The following is a 26,639-nucleotide window of genomic DNA, read 5'->3' on the forward strand; positions in this document are numbered from 1 at the left end:
TCTAAAAGCATATAATGTAGTTGCCAAGTGAACCTCCTTAGGGAGCTCATTCCACAGCCAGGGTGCCGCAGCAGAGAAGGCCCTCCTCCTGGTAGCCACCTGTCTCACTTCCTTTGGTGAGTTTTGCAGCACTTTGAAAGACCTTAAATTTTGTTAAGCTGCTGAAGTGCACAATCCTATGCATATTTACACAGAAAAAGATCCTAAACTTCCCAGGATTCAGCATGACTGGCAGGGGAAAGCTGGGAGTTTTCAGACTTTTTTCTGTGATAGGATTGCAACTATTAATCCAATCCTAGGAGGTCTAGTAAGAAGAAAGCCCCACTGAGTTGAGGTGATTTAGGAACATGAGAGCCATCCTGGATCAGACCAAAGGCCTATCTAATCTAGCATTCTGTTCCACAGTGACCAACTAGCTCCCTCTGAAAATTCCACAAGTAGCGTATGAGTGCAAAAGCACTCTCCTGCTTGTGTTCCCTGATACTGAAAGTGATATAGTTATCACATCTAGTAACCACTGATAGCATTATCCTTCATACATTTGTGTTATCCCCTTTTAAAATTGCCCAAGTTGGTGGCTATCATTTCATTTTGTAGTAGCAAATTACATAGTTCAAGTGAGGAAGTACTTCGAATGGGCCTTAAGAAGCATTGCTAATAACAAGGCAGCAGGAGACGACGGTATCCCAGCTGAACTGTTTAAAATATTGCAAGATGATGCTGTCAAGGTGATGCATGCCATATGCCAGCAAATCTGGAAAACACAAGAATGGCCATCAGACTGGAAAAAAACAACTTATATCCCCATACCAAAAAAGGGAAACACTAAAGAATGTTCCAACTATCGTACAGTGGCACTTATTTCATATGCCAGCAAGGTAATGCTCAAGATCCTGCAAGGTAGACTCCAGCAATTCATGGAGCGAGAATTGCCAGATGTACAAGCTGGGTTTAGAAAAGGCAGAGGAACTAGAGACCAAATTGCCAATATCCGCTGGATAATGGAGAAAGCCAGGGAGTTCCAGAAAAACATCTATTTCTGTTTTATCGACTATTCTAAAGCCTTTGACTGTGTGGATCATAACAAACTGTGGCAAGTTCTTGGTGGTATGGGGATACCAAGTCATCTTGTCTGCCTCCTGAGGAATCTGTATAACGAACAAGTAGCAACGGTAAGAACAGACCACGGAACAACGGACTGGTTTAAGATTGGGAAAGGAGTACGGCAGGGTTGTATACTCTCACCTTATCTATTTAACTTGTATGCAGAACACATCATGCGACGTGCTGGGCTTGACGAATCCAAGGCTGGAGTTAAAATTGCAGGAAGAAACATTAACAACCTCAGATATGCAGATGACACCACTTTGATGTCTGAAAGCGAGGAGGAGCTGAGGACCCTTATGACAAAGGTGAAAGAAGAAAGTGCAAAAGCCGGGTTGCAGTTAAACCTCAAAAAAACCAAGATTATAGCAACTAGCTTGATTGATAACTGGCAAATAGAGGGAGAAAACGTGGAAGCAGTGACAGACTTTGTATTTCTGGGCGCAAAGAGTACTGCAGACGCTGACTGCAGCCAGGAAATCAGAAGACGTTTACTTCTTGGGAGGAGAGCAATGACAAATCTTGATAAAATAGTTAAGAGCAGAGACACCACACTGACAACAAAGGTCCGCATAGTTAAAGCAATGGTATTCCCCGTAGTAACCTATGGCTGCGAGAGCTGGACCATAAGGAAGGCTGAGCGAAGGAAGATAGATACTTTTGAACTGTGGTGTTGGAGGAAAATTCTGAGAGTGCCGTGGACTGCAAGAAGATCAAACCAGTCCATACTCCAGGAAATAAAGCCAGACTGCTCACTTGAGGGAATGGTATTAAAGGCAAAACTGAAGTACTTTGGCCACATAATGAGAAGACAGGATACCCTGGAGAAAAGGCTGATGCTAGGGAAAGTGGAAGGCAAAAGGAAGAGGGGCCGACCAAGGGCAAGATGGATGGATGATATTCTGGAGGTGACAGACTTGACCTTGGGGAAGCTGGCGACAGCCGACAGAAAGCTCTGGCGTGGGCTGGTCCATGAAGTCACGAAGAGTCGGAAACGACTGAACGAATAAACAACAAAAAAACAACACTTCTTTTTTATCTGTCCAGAAACTCCAACCATTCAACTTCATGGTATGATCCTGAGTTCTAGTATCATGAGATGGGGAGATAAATGCCTCCCTATCTACTTTCTCCACACCATGTATAATTTTGTACCTCTCTATCATGTTTCTGTATACTTGCCTTTTTCCTAAGCTAAACAGTCCCAGATGCTGTAACCTTTCCTCATAGGGGAGTTGTTCGAGCATCTTTATAATTCTGGTTGGTCTTTTCTATACATTTTCCAATTCTAATATCCTTTATGAGGTGCAGTGGGCACAACTGTACACATTATTATTATTATTATTATTATTATTACTATTATTAATTTTGTTTCTAGCACACCCCATAGCTGGATCTGTCTGAGTCATAGATTTACATAAAAGCAGTATGATATTAGTAGATTTATTTTCAATTCCTTTTCTAATAATGCTCAAAATGAAATTTGCTTTTTTCACAGCAGCCACACATAGGGCTGACATTTTAATCGAGTTATCCCCACAACCACAACCCTAAAATCTCCTCCTGGATTAGCCACTGTCAGCTTGGATCCCATCAGCGTATGTATGAAGGTGGGGTTTCTTGCCGTAATGGACATTACTTTATCCTTGGGAATTACTCCCAGGCAAGTGTATATCAACCAAGGTATCCTTCAGGGGTGATTGTCTGAGCTGGGAGTGCATTCTATTAACCATTTTGTGGTTAAGCAGCATGGTTTAGCATGTTGTCTGAACAGGGCCAGTATCTGACAGGTGCCTCTCCTGGTATGAACCTACCCATACACTACAGCCAACATATGAGGCCCTCCCAACAATGTTATTTTTCCTCTGAGGGAAGTTCATAGGATGGCAACAAGGGACGGAGCCTTTTTTGTGATGGCCTCCCTACCCAGTGCTTGTTTGCATTCTCTTCCCCTCCTTATTGCTTTACTATGATTTTATTAGATTGTAAGCCTATGCGGCAGGGTCTTGCGATTTACTGTTTTACTCTGTACAGCACCATGTACATTGATGGTGTTATATAAATAAATAAATAATAATAATAATAATAATAACAGTGCCCACATTGTCATCTTTCTTTTTGGCGCCAAGTTTAAGACTTTCCCTTACTCCTAGGCATTTGAGAGTGTATGATGAGGCTTTTTGTTAGTTTTTTGCGGGGCAGATTACCAGATTCTGGTAGCATTATTGTTTATTTTTTAAAAAGTTTGAAACTGTTTAAATATTTTTCTCAGTTAAAAATGTTATATTGTGTTTTATCTTCTGAACCACCCATTCCTTTGGCTTTTGGATAATATGGAAATGTAATCATAAATGAATGGATGGATGCCTCAGCATTGTTTTAATTTAGTTTTTATTATTTTATGTGGGTTTTTTTAATGTTGTATGCTGTGGCTATATATACGTACATATAGGGCTATCCCTTCGGTACGCATTAAAACACAACCCGTGTCCCTTCCAAGGCCACATTGCTGGAAACACAGCGGGTCTTTATGGCCAAATAAACGTACGAAGGCTCCGGCTGGGAAAAACAAAACAAAAACGTACACCAAACCGTGCGAGAAGGTGGCGAAGCCAATGAATAAAACGCGCACGGCCCAGCACTGCGAACGGGCCGCCACTGCCACGACCGATCCCTGTACTGACACACACTCCCCCACCGTACAAGGAATGGGCCTTGCCAAGAGCAGCAAGGAAACCCCCTCTCCTTTAACGGATGGTACGCTCCGCGAGCGGGCGGGCGGGCGCGCGCACGCAACTGCTGCCACAGCCGCCGCCGCCATTACTGCCGGCATCTCTGGGGTTTGCCAGTGTGCTCGCTCGTGGTCCGGAAGCGCTTCTAGGGGTTGCCCCGGAAGGGGAGGAGAAGGGCTGCGTGGTGGCGCTGGGGGCTCGGCCCTGGTGGCGAACGGAGTAATAGCGGCGGCAGGCGAGAGAGGCAGAGAGTGTGAGAGGCCGGAGGAAGAGGAGGAGGTGGTGGTGTGGCGGCGGCGACGACGGGAGGCGGAGCTCGCGTCTTTTCGCGCGGAGTCGGGCTTCCGTTGCCAGCGGTGGGGGGAAAAGAAGAAGTTCCCGGGGGCCCGCCGGGCTTGGGTCGGGGTCGGGAGGGTCAAAGACTGGCGGGTGGGGAGGCTGGAGAAAGAAGATGCTGCTCTTCGTGGAGGTGAGTGGGGGTTGAGCCACGTGACTCAGGCGGCGCGCGCCCGGTGGGGGGATGGGACTGACACAGCAAATCCCCCCCCGGCCTTCCCCCCCCCCGGGCGTGCGCGAAAGAAGTCTTTCATCTGGGTATCCCTCGAGGAGGGGGGGGAGTATTTGGGGGAAGGGGAGAGGAGGCGCCCGCGCTCACACACGCACAGCCTGGCGTCCCATGAGGGCGAGGAAGATCACGCGGCCGTCGAGCGGGTAATGTGGGGAAAGGGATTTCCTTCGGTGGCTTAAGGGGTGGTTCGGGCGGCGTGGTGTGGGTGGGTGGGTGAGCGAGTCTGGGGAAGCGGCGGGTGCGTGGGGGGCAGTCCGTGGAGAACCGTAGAAGGGAGGGCGGGGAGCGGGCGGCTGGCTGGCTGGCTGGGTGGGTGGGTGGGTGTGCCTCCAAGGGCAAGCGTCGCAAGTGGCAGAGAGGAAGGCCTGTAATGCGGCCGGGACTCGTGCCGGTGCGTGTGGGTGACTCTGAGACTTCAGGAGATAGAAGCGTGGCTTGGGTTGTAAAGGCGAAGTAGGCCTGGGCAATGCGATTGAGGGGGCGGGGTGCGTTCAGGAGGGGTTTTCTGTGTGCGTGGAGAATGCCTGTAAGCTGTGCGTGGCCAGTTACTTTACTGGAGGAGGAAAGAGAGCCAGGGTTGAAGGGAGGCCTTGAAAGACACTGCAATGACCTTTTGTAAAAGTTGTTCTGGTGGCTGCTGTGTGGAACATGGCCGGGCACGTGTGAAGGTTACATACTATCTGACGCCCTTGCTGGGGAGGAAGGAAACCACCGGAACCATTTTTTCACTAACTTGCTCCCTCTAGTACGTTTTAAAAATAAAAACTGGGAGATTTCCTCCTTTTCTTTTTCTTTCGATTTTTAACTGCAAATACATGGCATCCATGTAAGAAAGTCAGCTGACTGCCTGGTTTTCTCTTTCCTTTGCATGGCTAATACTTTGAGTAGATTCCAGATTGTATTGTTCTTACTGTAGAAATGTCAAAGCTGCAACTTAGCAACTTGGCAGTGACTTAGCTGTGCCCATAAACAGAGCATGCTGGAGAAGAGGTGTAGCTTCTAGATACTAAGGTGACTTGTGGTACTGCATGACTTTATTCATTTTCCTTATTTGAAGAGCTTAGTGCAGGAAGATAATTGCAATAATAATGTTGTTTATTTTAGCTGAACAACATAGTTGTTGATGTAGTATTGTGTAAACATCTTTTGACTAAGAAGACTGTGGCAGTGAAGTTGTACTGTAACATATGGAAAAGTTTTCATTCTGTGCAAAGTCAAAATGGAGAATGCCTTTTTAATGACATGTGATCTAATTTTTTCTGGTAGTAAGAAGCTGTTAGATACTTAGATTAAGAAAAAAATCATTGCATTTTTGTGTCAACGTACTGTTTTCTTGGAGTTTCTTATTGGTAGATATTTTTTCTGCATTTTTATTTTAAGGTAAGTTCCATTAGGTTCAGTCTGACTTCCAAGTAAGTGTGCACAAGGCTACTGCTACAGGAATCCATTAAAATAGTGTATAGAGAAGGGATAGATGCTTTCTTAAATGTTTACTCAGCAAAACCATTTACTTCTGGCAATAAGTGGTTAAGAACCTACTTGTATGCCATGTGTTGCTAAAAACAACAACATCAGGCCTTTTTTATTAGTAGTAGTACTTAATGGGCAGACTAATATGGCTGAGTAGTATATAGATATGGAGTTTTTAGGTGAAATGCTTTTATCAATCTTACTGTATACACCATAACCAAAATGTCAGAAAGCTAGTGGAATTCATTGCTCAACCCTATATGTCTGTTCAAATACAATTTCCGTTGAATTTAATGGGGCTTATTCCCAGGTAAATGTATATAGGATTGCACCCTTAATTTAGTGATATTCTGGATACTATGTCTACATATATGTAAAAATGATTTGAAGACTAGCATCTAATTTAGAAAGCTATAGTCAGAAATGAATCAGCGGATGTAGTAGTAGCCATTAGCAGTAAAGTAATTTAATTGCATTTGGTGCGATAAGTCTATACTATCATAAAAACTGGAATGAGAGTAGGGGGAGGAATTTGTTCATGCCATTTACATTTCTCCTATTGGAAAAATGGTATTCCTGTTTGCCATGACTCATCGTTTATTACTACTGAAATTATTTTCCAAGACTGTAAGACTTACGTTTTATAAAATAACTGAAAATAAATGTTTGAGACACCCGAAGATCAAAACACATACCTAGGTTGATAACCATTTCTAATCTGCAATTTAGAGTGGAGTTGCTGGAAATGAGTTCAGTTCCAAAGGCATGTTATCAACAGATTATGTGTGATACCTATTTGGTTTGTACCTCGTGAAAGATAGCTTAGTTGAATACAAAAGTGTCCATAAGTCAATTAAAAAACATAGGAGACTGGCAGTGCAATCCTGAACATACTTGTTTGCAAGTAAGCCTTCTTTGCAGCAGACCATCTAAGAATGCAAGCTTAACAAGCTATTTCTGATGCATATTACTCAACTAATCTTGATTTCTCTTTTCATCAATACCTCAGTCTGTAATGACCTCCCAAGTTCAGTGAATGTTCCAGAATGGTATGTGTTGGTGGTCGTTTGCCAGAGTCTAGTAGAAAGTGAATTGGCCCTTTTATGTAGAATCTTGTTATAATGAACTAGAGAGTTGATGGCCATGTTCAGACATAACACTAAGCAAGGATTGTTAAGAATCCTGACATATTGCTCATGAGCAGTGCGTTGTGGATGTTGTTTGATGACCACCATGTTGTTCCTCCCACTAGTGGAAGCAGCTAAACTAGCAAAGCAAAAGCTTGTTGTTAACATCTGAATGTGGACACTGGCTTATTGTTCCCCTAATAATCTGGATTGGGAAATCAAATTCAAACCCTGACTTCCTATTCTGATTTGTTAGGAGAGTAATGAACCAGATGTCTGGGTTCATAATGGGAAGCTTTTGTTTTTTTGTTCATTTCTGGCAAGTTTAGCTCAGCGGTGGGCAATGCAACAGCCACATGTGGCTCTCAGTGTGGTCTGTGCCGTGGTCTCCACAATAGCAGTAGGATTTTTTTAAGCACTATGGAGTACTAAAAGGGTCAAATTTAGATTGCAAACAAACAATGAAACCATCTTAGTATGACGTAGCACATAGAGTGGCTTGCCACTGAATTTCAGTGGCAAATTGACATGTCTTCCTTGGGGCATGCTGCACAGTGCCCCAAGGAGTGCAGGCAGTGGGGCTGGGGTTGTGAGGCAAAAATGGTCCCTGTACCTCCTGCAATTGCCCGCCCAGGTTTAGCTGCTCCAACTGATGGGAGGAACTAAGTGAGGATAATTAGGCAGTATGTATGAGCATGCCACTTGTAAGCAATAGTCCAGAATTCTCTGCGATTTTGACATATTACATCTGAATGTAGCCAGTCTAATGCTGAACAGGCCATCGCATCCTTTTCGCTCCTGCTCTTGGCAACTGCAATTGAAAGGGAGGGAGAAAGGGAATTGTATGTGGTTTTTTGGAAACTATATAAGCACTCTTTAATGCTTCTTCTTAACCTGGAAGCAATGGGTAATGGTTGCCTAGTAATAGCATATGTATTACTCTGTAGTATTCCCAGTATATGGCTTTCTAGCCAAGTTGGCCTGAATCTGTTGCCATCATTCATAGGCTTAAAGCAGGCGTTTGTAACCTCTTTCAGCCTGAGAACTGAATTCCATTTCAGGGAAGCTCTTGGGGGCTGAATACCAGTGGGGGGCAGGGCCAAAGGCGAAAGGAATGGGAGCAAAAAGCCACCATATTGTTGCTTAAACCTCTTATTCCCAGCCTTTGGAGAGACATTTCAACCTTTTAGAGTAGGGAACAAATGGCAAAAAAACCGAGAAACCATCAAATGATCGGTGGTTGGGTGGGAGGGAAGGGGGCTTGCCCATTTGGGGAACTCCAGAGGACCTGAATAGGACGCCAGGCAGGCTGGATTTGACTCCTGGGCCTAATGTTCAGCACCCCTGATTTAAAGTCATAGCAAAGGTTGGAAAGGCATTCTCAGCATCTTCACTGTGCCAGTGGTGCATCCCTTGGTCTGATTCAGTAAAGCTCTTATATTGGTTGCTTCTTAGCTAGATAAATAATAGACGCTGAACAAATGTAAAAACAAACAAATTACTTTTGTCTTACTTTATCGTAACTATAAAGCAAAAAAGCATATGACACACGAGTGATAGCTTTAATTCTTATAGTTGAAACTGGATAACATACACGTACAGGTTGTGACAGGTTATTGTAAGTGAGGCATGATACATTAGACCTAGTAGCTGTAGTGGAAGAAAGGCACAGCATGCAGTCTTGCCTATAATACTTTGGTATTGATTTTAATATGGTGTTCTTTTACATATTAACTGCATTGCAAAGTTAAAAGTCAACCACATGCTGACAGTGATGCAACCATTTTGTTTGTTGGAGAAACTTTCATGCAGTTACCTATCAACTGTTTCATGTCAGCTGTACATTATTAAGGGAGCAATCCTATGGCTCCTAGACAGAGTCTAGGGGACATAGAATAATTCAAATTATTGGATCCAAGATCTGAGATCTAGGAATCCATGCTCTTCTCCCCTTCCCCTTGCAGCCAGGCAGAGAGGACTGTGCTGACTCCCCCTGCAACCTCGGGGTGTGTGTGTGAAGGGGGCATTGCAATGGGAGTGGAGGGGTTTGGGGAAGCCGGGATGCAATAACCCAAGGTCCTTACCTCCTGTTCTTCAGGACCCCAGCTAGTCAGCTAAAATGCAGAGCAGGAGAAGTATGGAGGAGAAAATTGTCTCTGCTGCTCCTCATAGCTCTGTATGGGATACCTGTAAGCCTCTAAGCTCAGAGGCTTATGGGCATTGCCATAGAATTGTGCCCTAAATTTATTAAGGGGAAAAGTCTGAACTTAAGTATTTAGGGCTTTTTATTAGCTGCCCTAGAAGCTCTTTGAAAGGTGGAGTTTACATATTTTAAATAAATGAATAAATAAATAAATATGTATTTAATTTATATCCTAGTGTTCTTCCAAGAAGCTTGAACTTTCAAATGGTTCCTGGGAGCATCATTTAGGACTAGACCAGAAGGGCTGTGGCTCAATGGTAGAGCACATGCTTTGCATGCAGAAGGTCCCATGTACAATCCCCAGCATTACCAGGTAGGGCTGGAAAAAAATCATGCTTGAAACTCTGGAGAGCCATTGCTTCTGGTCAGTGCTGACAACAGTGGACTGGATGGATCAAAGGTTTGACTCTGTATAAAACAACTTCCTAAGCTCAGATACCCGTAGTTTCAACTGCAGAACCTTATGCACTGTAATTAATCCAATACTGAATAGAATTGAACCTGACAAGTGCAAACAGTGTTAAATGTTAGGTTTTAAAATTACTTACCACTTTTTCTTCTCGTTCATCTTCCAAGGAGCCCAGGAAATACGTGGTGTTATTGTTGTAAAAGCCATGACTTTAAAGTTGTTAAACTAGGGAGTATGTTAAATTAAGCTGGGAGACAATGGGTTGGATATGGATGTATTCATACTTAGAGTAGATTCATTGAAGTCTGCAGGGGGTCAAGTTAGTTGTGACTAAAAGTCCCATTGATGTCCGAGCATCTACTCTAAGCATGACCAAGTGGATGCAACTCAGTGACTTTCCCATTGATTTTTCAGAGAACTTCATTACTAAGAGGGGACTTGAAATGTAATTGGTCCAAGCTCAGCACTGTTAATTTTTTAACATCACGTTCATACATGGGATAGCGCACGGCTGGGCAACTTCAGCGGGTTTGGGGGACAATTTCTCACCCCTGGAACACACTGTGGGCCACACACCCTGCTGTCAGAATCACAGCTGACAGCAAAACCTCAGGGTTTTCATTTTAAAAAGCAGAGGTGGAGAGCGCACCTTGTTTTAAAGTGAAAATGTGGGGTTTTTTTTGCTATTGCTGTGCTGCTGAAATTTGGCGGCAGTTGAGGCTGAGGGGGCACAAAAAAGGGTCCATATTTGTTGCCCAGCCCTGTTTAGAGTTTATCCAGGAGGCTACTTTGGAATGCTTGATAGCCACAGGTTTTGGCAAATGCATTCAGATGGCTGCTTGCTCTGTAGCAATAGTATTATTATTATTATTATTTATTTATTTATATAGCACCATCAATGTACATGGTGCTGTACAGAGTAAGTACAGAGTACTGATATGGATGTAACAATAGTGGTGAGATGGTGGTGGATGGTAACTTTTGCAGGGGGCATTAACTAGTGCAGGAGTTTCAGTTTGCCAGTGTTTTAGTGCCATCCGTTTTGATCTTGCTTGTTTAGACCAGTAGTGATCAGCTCAGGGTTGGCTAAAGTCCCCTTGTAGATGTCGGACACACTGATTCAGTGTGGCTGTTACTTAAGCCTCTCCCTGTATTTTTATATGCATTAATGATCCATAATAGTTGCATTGACAAGTAAATGATAATCAGTGGAGCGGGCAAGCAGTTAGTAGGCATATTAAAGCTGCAGTCATATGCCCACTTAATCTGGGAGTGAGAACTCAATGAGAATTACTTCTAAGTAGACTTGGTTAGAATTGCGCTGTGTCAGTATAATCTTTTGCATGTTTAATTTTAACTTTGCATTTTAAATTTGTATTTCTGCACTGCTGCTGATTTTATCCTGGTTGTGCTTTTATATTATTATTATTATTTATTTATTTATTTATATAGCACCATCAATGTACATGGTGCTGTACAGAGTAAAACATCATGTTTTATACTGTCTGTTTTATACTTTGAATGGTTTTCATTTTTGTGAACTGCCCAGGGAGCTTCAGCTATTGGGTGGTGCATAAATGAAATAAATAAATAAACTATTCAACTGTGTCCAGTAGGTCTCACTGTCTAGTAAGTGTGTCTAGGATTGTAGCCTAAATCAGATGTAAATCTTCTTAAGTGTTGCCAGATGCATCTCCTGGAGGTGACCCTGTTTATATATAAAGTATAACTTCTGCAGGCTGCTTCTGCATCGAAGGGGTCTGATTCATGTCCTGTACTTGGTGTGACATTCAAGTCATTCTCATGTGAATGCTTTGCTTTGGCTATCTTCTTGGTAAACTGTCTCAAGGCCAGATTTGATCACTTAACAGAACAAGAATATTGCTATTCATGTTCTGTTGTAATATCAGAATATATGTGAATGAAAGGGCTGGAAAGCATAGCATTTGTATCCAGTAAGGCTTTATTTTTGTAACCGAAAGGAGGAGGAAAATATAGAAATTTGTTACACCCTGTAGAATGAAACTCTCTGTTGCAAAAGGGTTTGTCATTCAGTAAAAAGTTAAAAAAAATCTTGTGTAACAAGTTTTGTTACTTAACAAGAGCCGTTGGACACTGTAGGTCTCTGCTGTTTGCTTTTTCTGTTTGTTGCTCAATCACGCTTGGGCAACAGAGCAGTAAAAGTAAGCAGTAACATACTGGCGTTCAGGCTTGGGCAGAATCCTCATGTATGGAAATTTAGACTTGCCAGTAGAAGAAGGATGTTTGTGCAGAGAGACTTGGTTCCTTCAAACTATGGTTTCGATTTGGTCTCTGAAAATTATTCATACTTAGAAACAGCTTAGGTGGCTTAAAATTGCTTTGATTCAAGCCCTCAAAATATCAGAATTGTTACAATGTTGCCAGTCGTAAGAACTCTGGCAAACAAAACACTTGTTTTGTTGAATGAGAAGGATTGCTCGAAAAACTTTTCAGTTGTGTAAAAAAGATGACTAGCCATAAATATATGTGTAGCCTGTCTGCTTCCTTGCCTCACTTGGAAGCTTGTGCATTGGGTTTGTATATTTTAAAAAGAATGTACTTATCCCAGAATAAAACACCACCACCACCCTGCGTCATGTTTCTCTTCTTGCCAAAAGATAGATTGTGCTACTTGTCATAGGAATTTAAGTTTTGTTATGTTATTTACTCTTAAAAACACAAGATTCAAGGGTTTAACTTTACAAGCTTATCATGTTTTCGCTAGAGTGGGAGCATGTGTGTGATTATCAACCAGAGTCCCTGCAGGAGCTGAATCTTTCCACCTCTGGTGTCTTTATATGTTCCTCTCCCTCCCCCAAATCTCCTGGCTATTCACAGAGAACCTCTTGCACAATATATTCGTAGGAAGTGCTTCAAAGAGTGTATAAAACATATTATGATCTTCATCCTGTTCTCATTCTTCCCTTTGAGCAAAATTGGTTCTTGGGTAAAATGTAATGTTTATTGGAGCTACAAGTATAAGAGTAGGAGAGAGAAAAATGTCATATCCCTGGAAGCTCGGGGCAGGTGAAAAAAAAGTGTTAAGAAAAACAAAATTATAAAATTCTGGTTTTAGGAGGGCATTTTTGTATATTCTATTGTAAACTGCTGAAGCTTGTGCAAGAGTGATTTTTCCTTGCCCTCTTTCGTGTGAAAGTAAACTTTTTCTGGTAATGAAAGCAATGCATGTTTGTGAAGAGGTGGACATCTTAAAATGGATGAGGGGGAGAGTCTGAGGTTGTCATCTCTGATAAGTTATATAAATGAACATACCCCAATTATGAGGCTACTCTTTTGGCTATAAAGTAAACACTGTGGGAACCTCTCATCTGCATAAAGAAGGCAATCTGGTTGTCATTCTGCAATTATAGGACAGCTTTTGGCAGGCTCAATATCCTGTGAAGATTTCTCTCATTGAATCACTTCTACCTATTTCTCAGGGTGGAACTAGATAAACTCTGCAAAAAAGCAACCCTCAGTTCTATTCCTCTTTCTTTCGCCAGATTGAACATTGTCGGTTTGGAATAATCCCCTGTAACCACTATCACTGTTTCCTCTATAACTTAAGTTTTAAGACTTTTGAATATGAACCATGACAAAACCATTTTATATTTTAGGAGAATTTATACAGTTAGCTACTTTAGCATACAAAACTGTATTGTGCTAAGAAGTGGTGTGATATTGGTGTGGGGAAAAAGGTGTCTATGTGGCCAGCCAGACTGCTTCTTATGTCCTATTTTTTTCTGTTCTGTGGACAGGGTATGGTACTAAAGCTACTCCTTGATGCTAGAGAGACTCCAGAAGGCTAGACTCTGGAAATTCAACTTCCTTATTCTCTGGCCTGTGCTTCTCTGTGGCAAGATGGTCAGTGCTTCTTCAGTATCATACTGTCTTAATAAAGAGGCTTCTGTTCCTGAGTTTTGCTGCAGCGTCTAAGTCCTTATTTCAGGTTTTCATTTCCTGCTGCCTGCCCCCATGTCAGAAAAGCAAAAAAATTGGGAGCAGCATTGGGACAAGTTTAATTTCCTAGGAGCCAGAGTTTTATTATGTGCAGCAGCAGAACTTTAGATGTGCAGAAAATTGGTGCCTGTGACCACATCATAATATTTTTAGGCTGCTAACTTGAGTGTTCTTGGACTGTGGAATAATTTAGAGCTTAAATTAACTGACATGTAGTGATGTCCTACTGGAAAACTGCAAGGGAAAGTTTTGGCTTCCCGTATAATGTTCCTCAATCTGGCTGCAGTTTATACTAGGTTGGTTCGCATGATCAAAATAAGCTATTATGGGCTATTGTAGGGTTATTGGAAGGCTGTTTTCCCCTCCAACAAGCCATGCTGCCTTGGTTCAGATAACACAACAAGCTGTGCCCAGGTGGTGATTATGGAAATCATTCCTGGCATACGCTGTGATTTAAATATTTCACGGTGGCTTTTTTTGGTTGTGCGAACCAGATTACTGATGTTGACATGTTAAACATGGTGTCTAAGTACAGCATGCTGAATTGTGTTTCCTTAATATTTTCTGGACATTGGTGCTTGTGATGAGATACTATTAAAGCATTTAACAGTATTTATCCACAACATGAAATGACTTCATTGGGCGAGTCATTGGTTCTTCATATCACAGTTGGCACTGAAGTGATGATTCATGTTCAGTGGGTGTTATTAGACTTTCTATGAGCACTGTTGTGCTCATGGGGAAGGAAGGAGATGACTTTTGCCAAGTGCCCCCTGTAGCCGGCTGTGCCTCACTCCAGAAACCCTTTTAATGTGTATTAAAGTTCAGTTTTGTTTGCTCTTTCATGGGTGATGCCTGTGTAAAATAAACTTCCAGATTGCCCCCAAACACTTCACTTGGCTATTGTACTTTGAGCGAGAGGGTCCCACTTTAAATATTTTTTGTCCCAGAGAATATTTTAAATTGCTTGGAAACTTGTCAGAGGAAGTTTTTAAAAATCATCTTTGCATAAGTATTAGCTTGTTACAAATGCTGATTAGATTGCTGTTTCTGAAATCAAGAATGGTGTTCAAGATGCTGCTGAATTCCACATATGAGAACATTCAATATGTGCTGTGGATCTTGGGCTTACTCTCTGAATTTCCTCCATAGATTCTACTCAATTCAGGTGCTTTGCATGGCAAGCTAACAGAACAAACTGCAGGGTAGACTGCTGTGGAGAGTCATTATGCAGGTAGGGGATACAATTTTTTCTGCCACAATTGCTAAGGAGTTTGGATGAGAGTGGAGAAGAAAAAATGATGGCTTTTGCATTGTGTTTGATACAGATTTATCAAAACTTGTGAGAGTCAATAGTGCTCTCCCCTCATTCACCACAATGTCTTAGTCACTGTGGAAGAAACATGTTTTATCCCTTACGACCCAAAGTAACTACAATGAGCTCCCATACAAGTCTTACTGCAGTTTGTAGTAAGGATATTGGAATGTATGCAACCAGCTTCTGTCTGAAGAAGAAATAGTCTCCATAGCTCAATGGAAGAAATTTTTGGAACTTTTTTCCTTAAGGCTTAGTTATTTGCTAATACACATCTTCTGTTTCCTCAGCAGGTAACATCGAAAGGTGCCAGCTTAAATCCTAATGCAAAAGTATGGCAGGAAAGCATGCAGGGAAATTCAGAAACTGCACCAGCAACTAATGGCAGTGAGCAATCATGGCAAGAGACAGCAGCTGTGCCGGGAACTTGTACAGAGGGTGAGACATCAAGACTATACTTCTAAATACTAACAATGACTTAATCCCTTGCTTAGTTAAGATTGTGGATATAGCGTGTGTGTGTGTATTGAAATCCAGCAGTAAGAAGCAAACAATGCTCTTGTCCTAGAAAGTACAGTTGCAGCTTCTGCATGCTGGTGGTATGCAACTTGAGTTCAAATAACCAGTAAAGAGACTCAGTTATATGCAATTAGTACTTATATTGTACTAGTATAAAATATTGAGCATGCATACAAATTCCGGGAACGTAAATACTATAAGGGCGCATGCCTGTGCATATTTAGACAGAAAAACATCCTACAGGTTGAATGTTGGGAGCTGTAGAACTTGTTTCTGACTAAACATGCGTAGGATTGCACCCTAAACCGTCAAGTGGATCACCACTAAGAAGTATGTTTGAATTATGAGTATTTATCACTTTAATAGAGCTGATTGATGACTTCTAATTCCTCAAGAAAAAGGTTTTTGTTTTGTTGAGATGTCAGCTTGAATCATTAGTGAGCCCCAGTCTGCCCAACATAACCTTTTTCTTGTATTTATTTATTCATTCGTTTATTCATTTAGATAGGCTTATTGCCTGTTCTGGATTGGGTTGCACTCCCTCTGAAAGATCATGTTCGTAGTTTGGGGGTACTCTTAGATCCATCTCTGTCGCTGGAGGCTCAAGTGACCATGGTGGCTTGTTCACCAACTACAGCCTCTCCTGGACAGAGATAGCTTGGCCACGGCGGTACAAACATTGATAACCTCAAGATTGGATTACTGCAATGCGCTCTATGTGGGGCTGCCCTTAAAGCTGCTCCAGAAGCTGGAGCTAGTGCAGCTAATGCTGCAGCTTGGCTGTTGTCTGGAGCTGCCCCTTTCCAGCATGTAACTCCTCTTCTGAGGGAATGGTACTGGCTGCCTATTCGCTACCAGGCCAGATTTAAGGTTCTTGTACTTGTGTACAAAGTCCTAAACAACTTGGGACCAGGATACCTGAGAGAGCGCCTTCTCCCCCACCAACCTGCCCAGTCACTGAGGTCATGCTCCTGGTGGTTCCACATGGACCCATCCTCTGATTGGAGTCCACCAGGCGAAGAGCCTTCAGCATGGTAGCCCCCTCCTATGGAATTCCCTGTTCTGGAGGTCAGGCAGGCACCAACTTTGCATTCCTTTCGGCAGCGCCTAAAAACGTCATTGTTCCAGGAAGTCTTTCCTTAATGACCAGCCATGGTTCACGGTTCACTTTTCATTTTGCTTCTTTTAAAAATCTATTTTAAGATATTTTATTCTGTTTTTATTTTATCTTGTACACTGCTCCAAAATTTTGAATGAGAAGCGTTATATAAATATTGTAAGTAAGTAAATAAATAAATATTTCTATACTGTCCAGAGTGAAAGCTCTCTGGACAGTTTACAGAGATTAAAAGCCTTAAAAATACAATATTGCACAAAATCTAAAAACAGTTTACATACAAATATATAAACAGACAGACATGCAGGCACACGCATATATAATTGGTGGTTTATAGTATTCATTTTATTTATTGCATTTCTATACCACCCAATAGCCGAAGCTCTCTGGGCGGTTTACAAAATTAAGACGATTCAAAGTATAAAACAACGGTATAAAACCATAATATAAAATACAATATAAAAGCACAATCAAGATAAAAACAGCAGCAATGCAAAAATACAAATTTAAAACAGCAAAGTTAAAATTAATTTATAGACTGTTAAAATACTGTTGAGCATATGTATGTTCAGCATCTTAATACAATATAAGTACTAATTACATGAAATTGTGTGTCTTTATTGATCATGTGGACTATTGTGAGACTCCTACGGAATGTATTTCTTTATCTTTGGTGTATTAGATGAGGTATTAAGCAGCTGCATAAGAGGCAGCTGCTTAACTAGAAAGGGGTAGTTGTCATAAACCCACAATCTTTTAGGATGAGTTCAGGTTGTTAAGGATCCTGAATGGGAACTGTTCAAAAGTTACAAAGGCCCAATGATGACCAAGTATCGCGCTAAGAGGGAAGCAAGTTGCTAAATGTACAGAAATGAACCTTTTTTCGCTCTACCTTTTTCCTGTCCTCTTTGTTTTCTTTTCTCACTCTTGTCTTCAGCTTTTTCTCATCATTTCTGAACTTTAGTGGACACTTGACCCTATGAACAAAAAGATTATGAGATCTGAGGGCCACGTACAACCCAATAAGTTGAATTATTCCTAAAATCATGATAATTTTGATAAATTACCCATTGCCAATGTGTCAGTAGTATGCAGGCAAAGGAGAGTTGAAAAATTGTGCTCCTAATGGGGTTCAGGGTTGCAAATCAGTTGAATTGGTTGGGTTTTGGGTAAGCTGTCACTGTATGTGCCTTGTAGGCTGCTGATTATATTAAGCTCAAGACATTAGTGACTTTGGTATAAAACCTTAGACTTGATGTGACATGGACAATAATGATTATTTTCTAGTGCAAGTGACAGTTTCTGGAGCTTTAATTCCTGTCATCCACAGTAACAACAATTAAGGGAGCAATCCTTTGGCCCTTGACATTTCTTAAGGGCCATAGGATAGTGGGTATTCCACACATACCCTCTGAAGTTGGAGACTGGATTCCAACCTCAGAAGGGGGAATCCAGCCCCCCTCCCCCGATCCCTCGCTGGTAGCGCAGAAAGAAATGCACTGGCTGGCCTCTGATGGGCAGGGACAGGAGAAGGCCAGATAGGCCAGGATGTGAACTGTCCTCTGCTTCTTCCAGTCTCCTTTCCTCCCCCTCTGAAGCACCCTCGCTAGATGGGCTAAAAAGTCCATCTAGCAAAAGCCCCACCAAGTGGAGGATGGGGAGGCAATTAGATACCCAGAGGTCTCTGAGTTCAGAGGCTTCTGTCTTGTGAGGACACAACCCATAGGATTGCAACCTAACTGGACTGGAGCTAGACCGTTTCACGAATAGAAGGACTCTTTCTGGCCATGAGAAGTGTTTAAACCAGTGGAGAGGTCTCCCTAATGCAAAATCTGGATCTAACCCTTAGGCAGTGCTGTTAGCTGTGTTTAAGTCCAATCCGGGTTCTTGCTTAACAAAATATGAAACCAGAGTTCCCAGCTGGTTTCCACTCCTGTTTAAGCGGGAGTTAAGTTTAACTTTACCCATGGTTAAGTGTGCATGTGTGTGTCTGTGTATGTATTTATTCATACTCCAGAATGGGTGGAGGTGGGAGTGATTGTGTTCAAATCATATTGCCAGTTTAAAAATGTTGCATAGATAGTTAACTAAACATGAATCAACATATAATTTAAATGACCAGTCTCATTCCCCCAAGTCTGCCAGTTAGCTTGTACAATCAATAGTAATAACATTAGGCCAGGATTAGAAATCATCCTTTCAGAATTATGCAGGGTTTGGAAATGGTTGTTTTTGAAAGCTCTAAAAAGCAAAATTGACTCATTTGGTTTCTGAATTCTTAAGACACCAGCTGGTCTTAGTGTTTTTCTACTAGTGTGCAATAGAAAGTGTTTTGGTTTTTTACACAGTAAGCAGAAGTTCTCAGGATTCTAAGCATGTGCAGGCTGGGTAAAATGCCATAAGGGAGACCTTTAGTCATGGGGAAGAGGGGTGGCGTTGTCCCTTGTGTATATAAAAAGTTTAGGTGAACATACAACTGCTGGAGTAAATCAGGGTGGATTGATTTAAATCAGTGATTTAAATGGAGAAGAAAAAGAAGGCTGATTTGAATCAAATTCCCCATTGGTATTACTACATACATTTCCTAAATAGTGTAAATCTGACCATTAAATCATGTTAATTTACAACTAATTAGAGTATTATTTATAACTACTGTGGTTTCATGTTTACAACCAGACCTTGTATCTTTGGTACACTATACGTGTTTTATACACTTTTTTTTTATCTGTAGAGGGAATGTCTTTAAAATATTCCCTTATAAAGCCTATCTTGTGATCAGCAGCCATGAGATTAAGGGCCTGTCCAGATGACACTTCAGGCTCTGTGGTTAGTGAAACTGGTTCTCTGAGGTTAGCACTAACCACAAGCCGTGCTGTCGCACACAACACTTTAAGCCACGGTTAGAGCCGCTAACCCTGCTGCAGATGGTCCGACTGGTTAGTGAGTGAGCAGAGTTTAGCAACACACATCACAGAAGACACCTTAAACCAGTGGTTCTTAACCTTTTTGGTGTCACACCTCCCTTGTGAAAAATCTTATGACCCATGCCTCCCATGTGTTAACGGCCCAAAATTTAGGCTTAGGCAGGACGAGTTTGCATTTTTTAGTTCTGTCTCTGGACTAAAAAAATGCATATTCAGTGCACACAAACACAAGCAATAAACAGTTTTGAGGAAATAAAACCTGTATTTAAAGAAAATATTTCTAATAGCTACACACATAAAAGGATAATTTCAAAATAACTTCGTGATCGCTGTTGCTGTTTGTGCTCAGTAAGAGTAGTTATTCGAGGGACAATGTTAGGCGCATATCTCTGGCATCCAAACGATTTCTAGCTTTGGTTTTTTTGGTGACAAGTTGAAAAGCATTTAAGAGTTAACAGCATTTAACAACGCTAAGTTTGTTTTCTAACGGCCCCCAGAACTGTTGTTTTTAAATGGATACTGATGTTTTTATACTGTTGTTTTTTATGTCTCTGATGGTTTTTAAATTTTGTATACTTTTTAATGTTTACTGTTTTAACTTTTGTGAACCGCCCAGAGAGCTTCGGCTGTGGGGCAGTATATAAATGCAATAAATAAATAAATATCCAGATTCACACAGATAGGCGGTTGGAAATGGAATTAATGATGAAATAGCTTTCTTTGCCAGAACAGGATATGCAGCCATTTGAGAGCACCAAAATTCATCAAGATTTTGATTGAAGAAATCAAATCAAGTTTAGGGAGAAAAGGCCTATGCTGGGAGTTGTAGGCCTTTTCTCCTGTGCTCCTAGGCCAGCAGTTAGAGACCATGTGACCTCACCCTCTCCAAACAGCATTCAGATAGAACTCTTGGGCTGCTGCATTTTCAAGGGGTGCTTTTAAAAATATTTTAAAAATTGAAAGAAGAAAGGAACAACTGCCTAAACTTCAAAAGGTGGAAACCCTGTCCCTTTCCCCAAGGAGAAATTCTCCAAAAATTTCTCCTTTCCCCAGCCTTTTTCTCCAGAGTTTTCGTTTTCCTCCCACCCCCCACGAAATGCCAAAAAATGGAACAATAGAAACTTTTGGCCTGGCTCTACTTTTTGCAATAAACCGGAAAAAAGTGACTTATAACAAAGCAGTTGTTTACCTTGAAAGATTTATTGTTCTTCACGAACACTAACGCATGTGTAGCAGGTAATGATAAGTACGATAATGCACGTGGTGTACAAATGAGCTACATCGTAGCTCCCAAGATTAGTAGAAAGAAATAAGGTTGGGCCAAGCTGTGCTGCTATGTACTTGTAAAATAAACAATTTATAGTTGAGAGGCTACTCACTCCTCCCCTGGAGTCGGTCCAAACGTCCCCTGGGGAGGCGTACCCCACTGGTTAAGAACCCCTGCCTTAAACCCTGCTGCTTAACCAAAACCCTTAACTAGCAGGGTTTAAAGTGTCTTCTGAACATAAGAACTTGCACACTAGACAATTTTGTCTTTTTTCTAGGGTTGTTTCTGTTTCACTCTGCCTTGGCCCATCCACATCCTCACAAAAACAAGTGTGTTTATGTTCAGATTATTTAATATTAACTATATCAAGAGAAACTCAATGTTGCATGAGGAGACTTTTGCTTGTGAAATGGAGCTTTCCTTTCCTCCTCTCTCCCTTGCAATTCCCCACCTGGTCTGGAGGGTCTCCCAGTCCTGTGGAGCAGATGTGGGGGGTGGGGATGCGTGATTGTTTGGAGGGATGAAGGGAAATAATTATTTTCTTCTAATGGCAATCTTCTGTTGGTAGAGCTAAACTAGTTGGACTTCAGCCTTAGTATTTATATTTAAAAAAAGATTAAGCATTTTTAAAATTCCAATTTAAATTAAAAAAAAGCACACACACCTTGGTTTTATCTATGTCAAAACATAAGCAAGCTACCTATGGAAAGAGATGATTTGCTTCAAGTAGGATCTTTACTTTCAAGCAAGAAGCAAGGTTGGCCTTAACCCTGGTTTACTTGATTCTTTTATTAGTTGTCCATAAAGCATATATCTTAATGAACAACTGTTTTAGATTTCAATTTCCTGTTGTTATAGAATAGTTTTGAGCAGCCAAACTCTGGTACCAATTCTTTTAGAGAAACTGTTCAGACAGCTTAGAGAAGAGAGGAAAAAATGTGGCAGCTTCGTGGAGTTTTTGAACACTAGCTGGTGGCTAGAATTTGCTTTTGTACTGTCAAAACCTTCATTTGCCTGATCTCAAATTTTTTGCATTCTTCAATTGCTGCATTCTTTTTCAAAAATCTTTGTTGCACTATGCTACAGTTGAGAGAGGTACACATGCATACAACCCCAAAAGGTTTTTTTTTAAGATTCACTTGCATACATTTTGCTTCCCCCCCTCCTGCCCCTTGCCCCCTTTCCTGAATCTAGTGTTGCTCTTTGAATTCCTCAGAGTTCATAAACAGCTTGGGCGTTTAGTATGAAAGGCATTTAAAGGAAAGCTGCAGCTGTTGCTTGTGTGATAATTTCCCTTAGGTTCCTTTTTAAATAAGTCCTGTGATAAAGCAGCTTTTTTTACTCTGGCAAATTGAAACAGCATTTGTACACCTGCTAAAAGAATGTATGTATTTGTGGCTTCTGCTTAAGCACCATTCCAGTTTGAGATCTTGGTGTTCCTTACTGTATGTTGTTCATTTGCTATGAGTATTGAACTTTGGTTTCCTCATTTTGCAGCAGACGTTTTTCAGCTGGATTTGTAGGATACCAAATGGCACTTGGCTGTCAGAATAACAAAAAAGGCTTCCAGGGCACACAAGTGGTACCAAGTAAACATGATTGAATCTGAGGTTGTATAATCATTGCACAGTATCCCTTTAGCAGTATCTCTCATTTTGGCAGTGCATCCACATATGAAAACCTGGAAATGTGCTAAGTCTGTGAGTTTAAAAGTAGGATCGAGCTGTTTCTCAAGGACATGCATAGTGAATAATCACACAGCTCACATACATTAAAAGTACCCTTTGTTATATGTGTGGTGCTGGTTTGCTCTAGAATAATAATGGGTTGAATGGCTGCAGGCACAAAAAGCAGCTCTCAACAGACCATGATTTTAAAGTTTAATTTCAAATGAAGGAGTTAGGGTTAGATCATTTTGTTACATGTCAATTCCTCTATATTTCAGTCAGACATGTTGCAAGTACTTAATAGAAATAAAATGAGCTATCTCTGGAAAACAGCCCACTTGTCTTAATTGTTCAAGTAGAAGTGAGAGAATAGAGACTTAGTTTCATACACAATTTTCTCCTTTCCCAGAAACACACCGAGTAATAAAACTGCATTTATTTTTTGTTGGCAGTTGATAATGATTGCTAGGAAGTCAGGGCTCTTACTAGACTGAGGGGGGTTGCCAGTTACTTAGTAACCTCAATAGGAGTGCAAAGCTGTCCCTTATATAAAAGAAACTTGTATTACTTAATGAATAACATACTTTGAATCAACTGTAGGGAAAGCAATCAAAATGTGTGGATGCAACCTTTAGTATAAATTCAAATCAATTTGACTGATGGGGAATGGTGAGCACAAATTATATACAAAGAGCTCTGTCATAGTCAGGTGTGTATTTTTAAAATGCATCATTAGCAATGACACAATATTTATAAGAATAGAAGGAAATGCATTTTCAGTGCTTGCAACCTGATTCTGTTTATTTGCTTTTGTACTTGTGCCAGGTAATGCTGAGGTTGCAGATGATGGTGCTAAGCAGTATGAAGCAATGTATTCATCTTGTGAGCTGTCAAGAAACAGTTCAGGTGTTGAGGAATCAGCTGCTAATGGCATGGTCTTGGCACATGAGGAACTTGGATACCAACTCTATGACGTTTCTGGTAAGCATGCAGTGTACAGTATGAGATTGTAGGTACCTCTCACCTTTGTGCTGGATATTCAAATTGTATGTGTTACCTTTAGATCATGTTGCGTGTGTGTGTTATTGTCCCTGCCCCACATTCCGATCAGGTATACTACATGGGGGTTATTACCAGAATTTCTCAGAGTTAGAATAGTGGCAATATACATCTTTTTATTTTCACGTAGTATAACGTGCTTGTCTTTAAAAATGCAGGGTGTTATTGTCTTTTGAGTCTTTGCAACTCTCAGGATGTGGATGGCTTTAAAAACTAATTTTCAGTTGAATTATAAAAGAGCTGCTTGGAGGACATGTAGAGGTAACACAGAGGGGCACATTTTGATAGTGTGTTGAAAGGACTTCTGACAGTAGGATTTAAGAAGAAACTTCAGAGAACCTGGAAGCAACAGAATATTCAAACAGACATAACACACTGTTAATCTTACTTGCAATATCATGTGTCCTTGCTAGTGACATTGCAGACTTCCTGTATGTCTTCAAAAAGTATTGACCCCTCTTTTTGGAATATTTTGAAATGTGTGTTTTGAGTCATATACATCTGACACATATTTTTTCTGTTACTTTACCATCTTTCGACAAGTAAAATATTCTTGTCAAGACTGCCTGCATTGGAATTCTCTAATGTAGATGAGTGCATTTTGAATGAGGTACATATAAACCAGTTACTGCATTCAGATGTGGTCATGATCTTGGTTTTCTGTACCTGCCAGTGTTTTATAATTAAAATGAGAGTTGGTGGAGATGCTAGGAGATCTTTCTCTAAATGGAAATGGATGGCCACTCTCTGTATGCTCCTCTTCCCTAGGAGCTGTGTGCGCTATTTATTTCTCATAGTGTGGATTAGGCATTTGGTCTGTGTGTTCAGAGTGCTGGTTCATTCCACAGGCTTAGCTGGGGTGAGGGTGGTGCGGAGAGTGTTGCAATTTTAAAACTACACTACACGGGGGAAATGACTTGTCAAATCTTTTGTCTTTGTGATTCTTAGGCTCAGTTCACACAACACTTTCCTCTACACAGTGGGAAACTCCACTCAACAGTGGAATTTGTAGGGGGTACTCACCACACAACGTGTTCCAACATCACAATTGTGTGGGTGTGGCCTCCTGTGGAGTAAATGTCAATGCTGTGTTTGATTGACAGTTCCTCCACCCTCCCTCTTTCCCCAGTCCTCCTAATGGTATCCCATCAGCCGTTGCTGCAAAAAAACAACCCTAGCAGCTCTCCTAGAGCGGCACTCCCTACTTTCGCCGCTCTTGCCAGAGAACTCTATGGCTGTTGGGAAACTCCACTCAACTGGAAACTCCACAGAGCCCTCCAGACAACATGGAACACATTGTTTGTGCAGGAACTCTCCTCTGCACAGCGTGGATATTCAAGGTGGATTGTGTGTGTGTGTTTTTAAAAAACTTCCACCATGAGGTGGAGTTTTTCCTCCAGACAACACTTTTCCCAGTGGTGGTGTAACAACTCCACAGTGGAGTTGTTACACCACCGTTGAGAAAAGTGCTATGTGAACTGAGCCTTAAAGTGTTAAAACCCAAATAAAGTAGTTTTCACACTTTTAGTGAATAGTTTATTCTGAAGTTACTACTTTAGACTAATAACATGCCAGAAATGATTGCATGTTACAGAGTAGCTTCCCTTGCACCACAGAGGCCTTAAATTGTTCCTATTCCATCTCCCTTCTTTTAAATGCCTTCTCAAAGCCTTTGCAAAGCTTTACCAGGACCGTTATAGCCTGTCCCTCTTCTATGTTATCTGTTTACTGGTTAACCCTTACTGATTTTTACTGTTCCTTTGGTTGATAGCATGAACTATGAGCTGGGTGTCCCAGGTTCAGATGTCAGTGCACTGTTGACTGTAGATAACCCATAGTGTATCATTCTTAGCTCCCTACCCCATATGGGAATAAGAATAGTGAGCATTTCTCAGTTATATTTATGTTGATATGAAATGAAAAGAAGTGGTTTAATTTTATGCCATGATTGTAAATGGTGAGTAAGAATAACCTTCCAGGTGACTAAGAAGTGAAGTTTCTGTAAACTGAAAGAGAGTGTCCTGGTTCGCATGTAAAGGCAACCCATAAGTTGTTGGTGCTGAGTATGTGAAAGTGCGCTGTCTCTCACATGTTAACCTTTCCTGCTTTGCATCTAATTTCTGAAACAATCCAGGAACAGTTGTGAGTTGTGAAAGTCATGGTTTGTTGTTGGATTAAAACTTTGGGTTGTTTAATTCTCAACAACCCAGAATATCGGGTTCAGACATCAAAACTAACAACCCAGGAACAGGGCCTTCCTGGGTTGTTTCAAAAAGTGGATGCAAAGCGGAAGTGGCAAGTGGTCGCTGGGCTGCTCACTTACTCCTGTGTGGCCCCAGCACATCATAAATCGTTTAACCCATGAATTGACATTACGTGTGAACCAAGTCAATTATTTTATTCTCCCTTTCCTGCTTTTGATGTCCCACAAACGACTCAGACAGATATTTTAGGGCAGATAGATTTCCATGATTTAGGGGCATGCAAGCATACAGGTGCGAGCACACATGCAAATTCCCAACCACTTGCCTGGCTTTCATCTGTGTTCTCTGTGATGTGTGAACCCAGAATTCTGAGTTGTAGAGGGAGAAATAACTCAGAACCCAAGAACAAATCATGGGGCTGTTCACACCACCTGAAAGCCTACCATGGGTTCTTTAACCCACAACAAGGCTGCAGGGCATGTGTAGTTGCCATTTTGAATATGCAACACTTCCTTGGCAGTTGCCATCTTGTGTGAGCATGGGTTATATGAGGGTTAAACAATGCCCACATAGCCCATAGTCTGTTTTAGGGTTATGTGAGGGTTGTTTAACCCTCCCATAATCCATGCTTGCTGGATTTGCACGACCCGAAAATTCCTGAGTGGGGATTAGATATGCATCTTGGTGCCTTGGAAGCACCACAGCTCATTGTGGATTAAATAACTTACAATGAGCCATGATGTGTCACCAAAACCAAGTCCATGACCTCTAACACTGGACTGTTCCTCTCTCAACAAACCAGAATTCCAGGCTCACATGTCGTGGACCCCTGGGCATAGGAAGTGGGAGAACAGTCAGAAGCCAACACGCTTGCTTGCTCCCCTGTGCTTTCAAACAACTCATGGTTAACGAACCGTCGGTTGTTTAATTGTGCTAGCTGGAACACAGTGCGAAGAGTTCTAAGCTGATAGCA

At 41.4% G+C, this 26,639-nt stretch overlaps 1 protein-coding gene across 1 annotated transcript in view; it reads left to right on the forward strand.

The window, feature by feature from the left end:
- The first annotated feature begins 4,115 nt into the window (after positions 1-4,115).
- LARP4 (La ribonucleoprotein 4) overlaps positions 4,116-26,639 on the forward strand; it is a 44,418-nt gene continuing 21,894 nt past the window's right edge. The window contains exons 1-4 of the mRNA XM_063119867.1: positions 4,116-4,305; positions 13,393-13,498; positions 15,200-15,347; positions 23,229-23,384. Of these exons, the coding sequence (XP_062975937.1) occupies positions 13,418-13,498; positions 15,200-15,347; positions 23,229-23,384 (385 nt within the window). The 5' untranslated portion in view covers positions 4,116-4,305; positions 13,393-13,417. The remainder of the gene's footprint in view (positions 4,306-13,392; positions 13,499-15,199; positions 15,348-23,228; positions 23,385-26,639) is intronic.

Source organism: Elgaria multicarinata, chromosome 3, assembly GCF_023053635.1.
Source record: "Elgaria multicarinata webbii isolate HBS135686 ecotype San Diego chromosome 3, rElgMul1.1.pri, whole genome shotgun sequence".
In the NCBI taxonomy this organism is placed as follows: domain Eukaryota; kingdom Metazoa; phylum Chordata; class Lepidosauria; order Squamata; family Anguidae; genus Elgaria; species Elgaria multicarinata.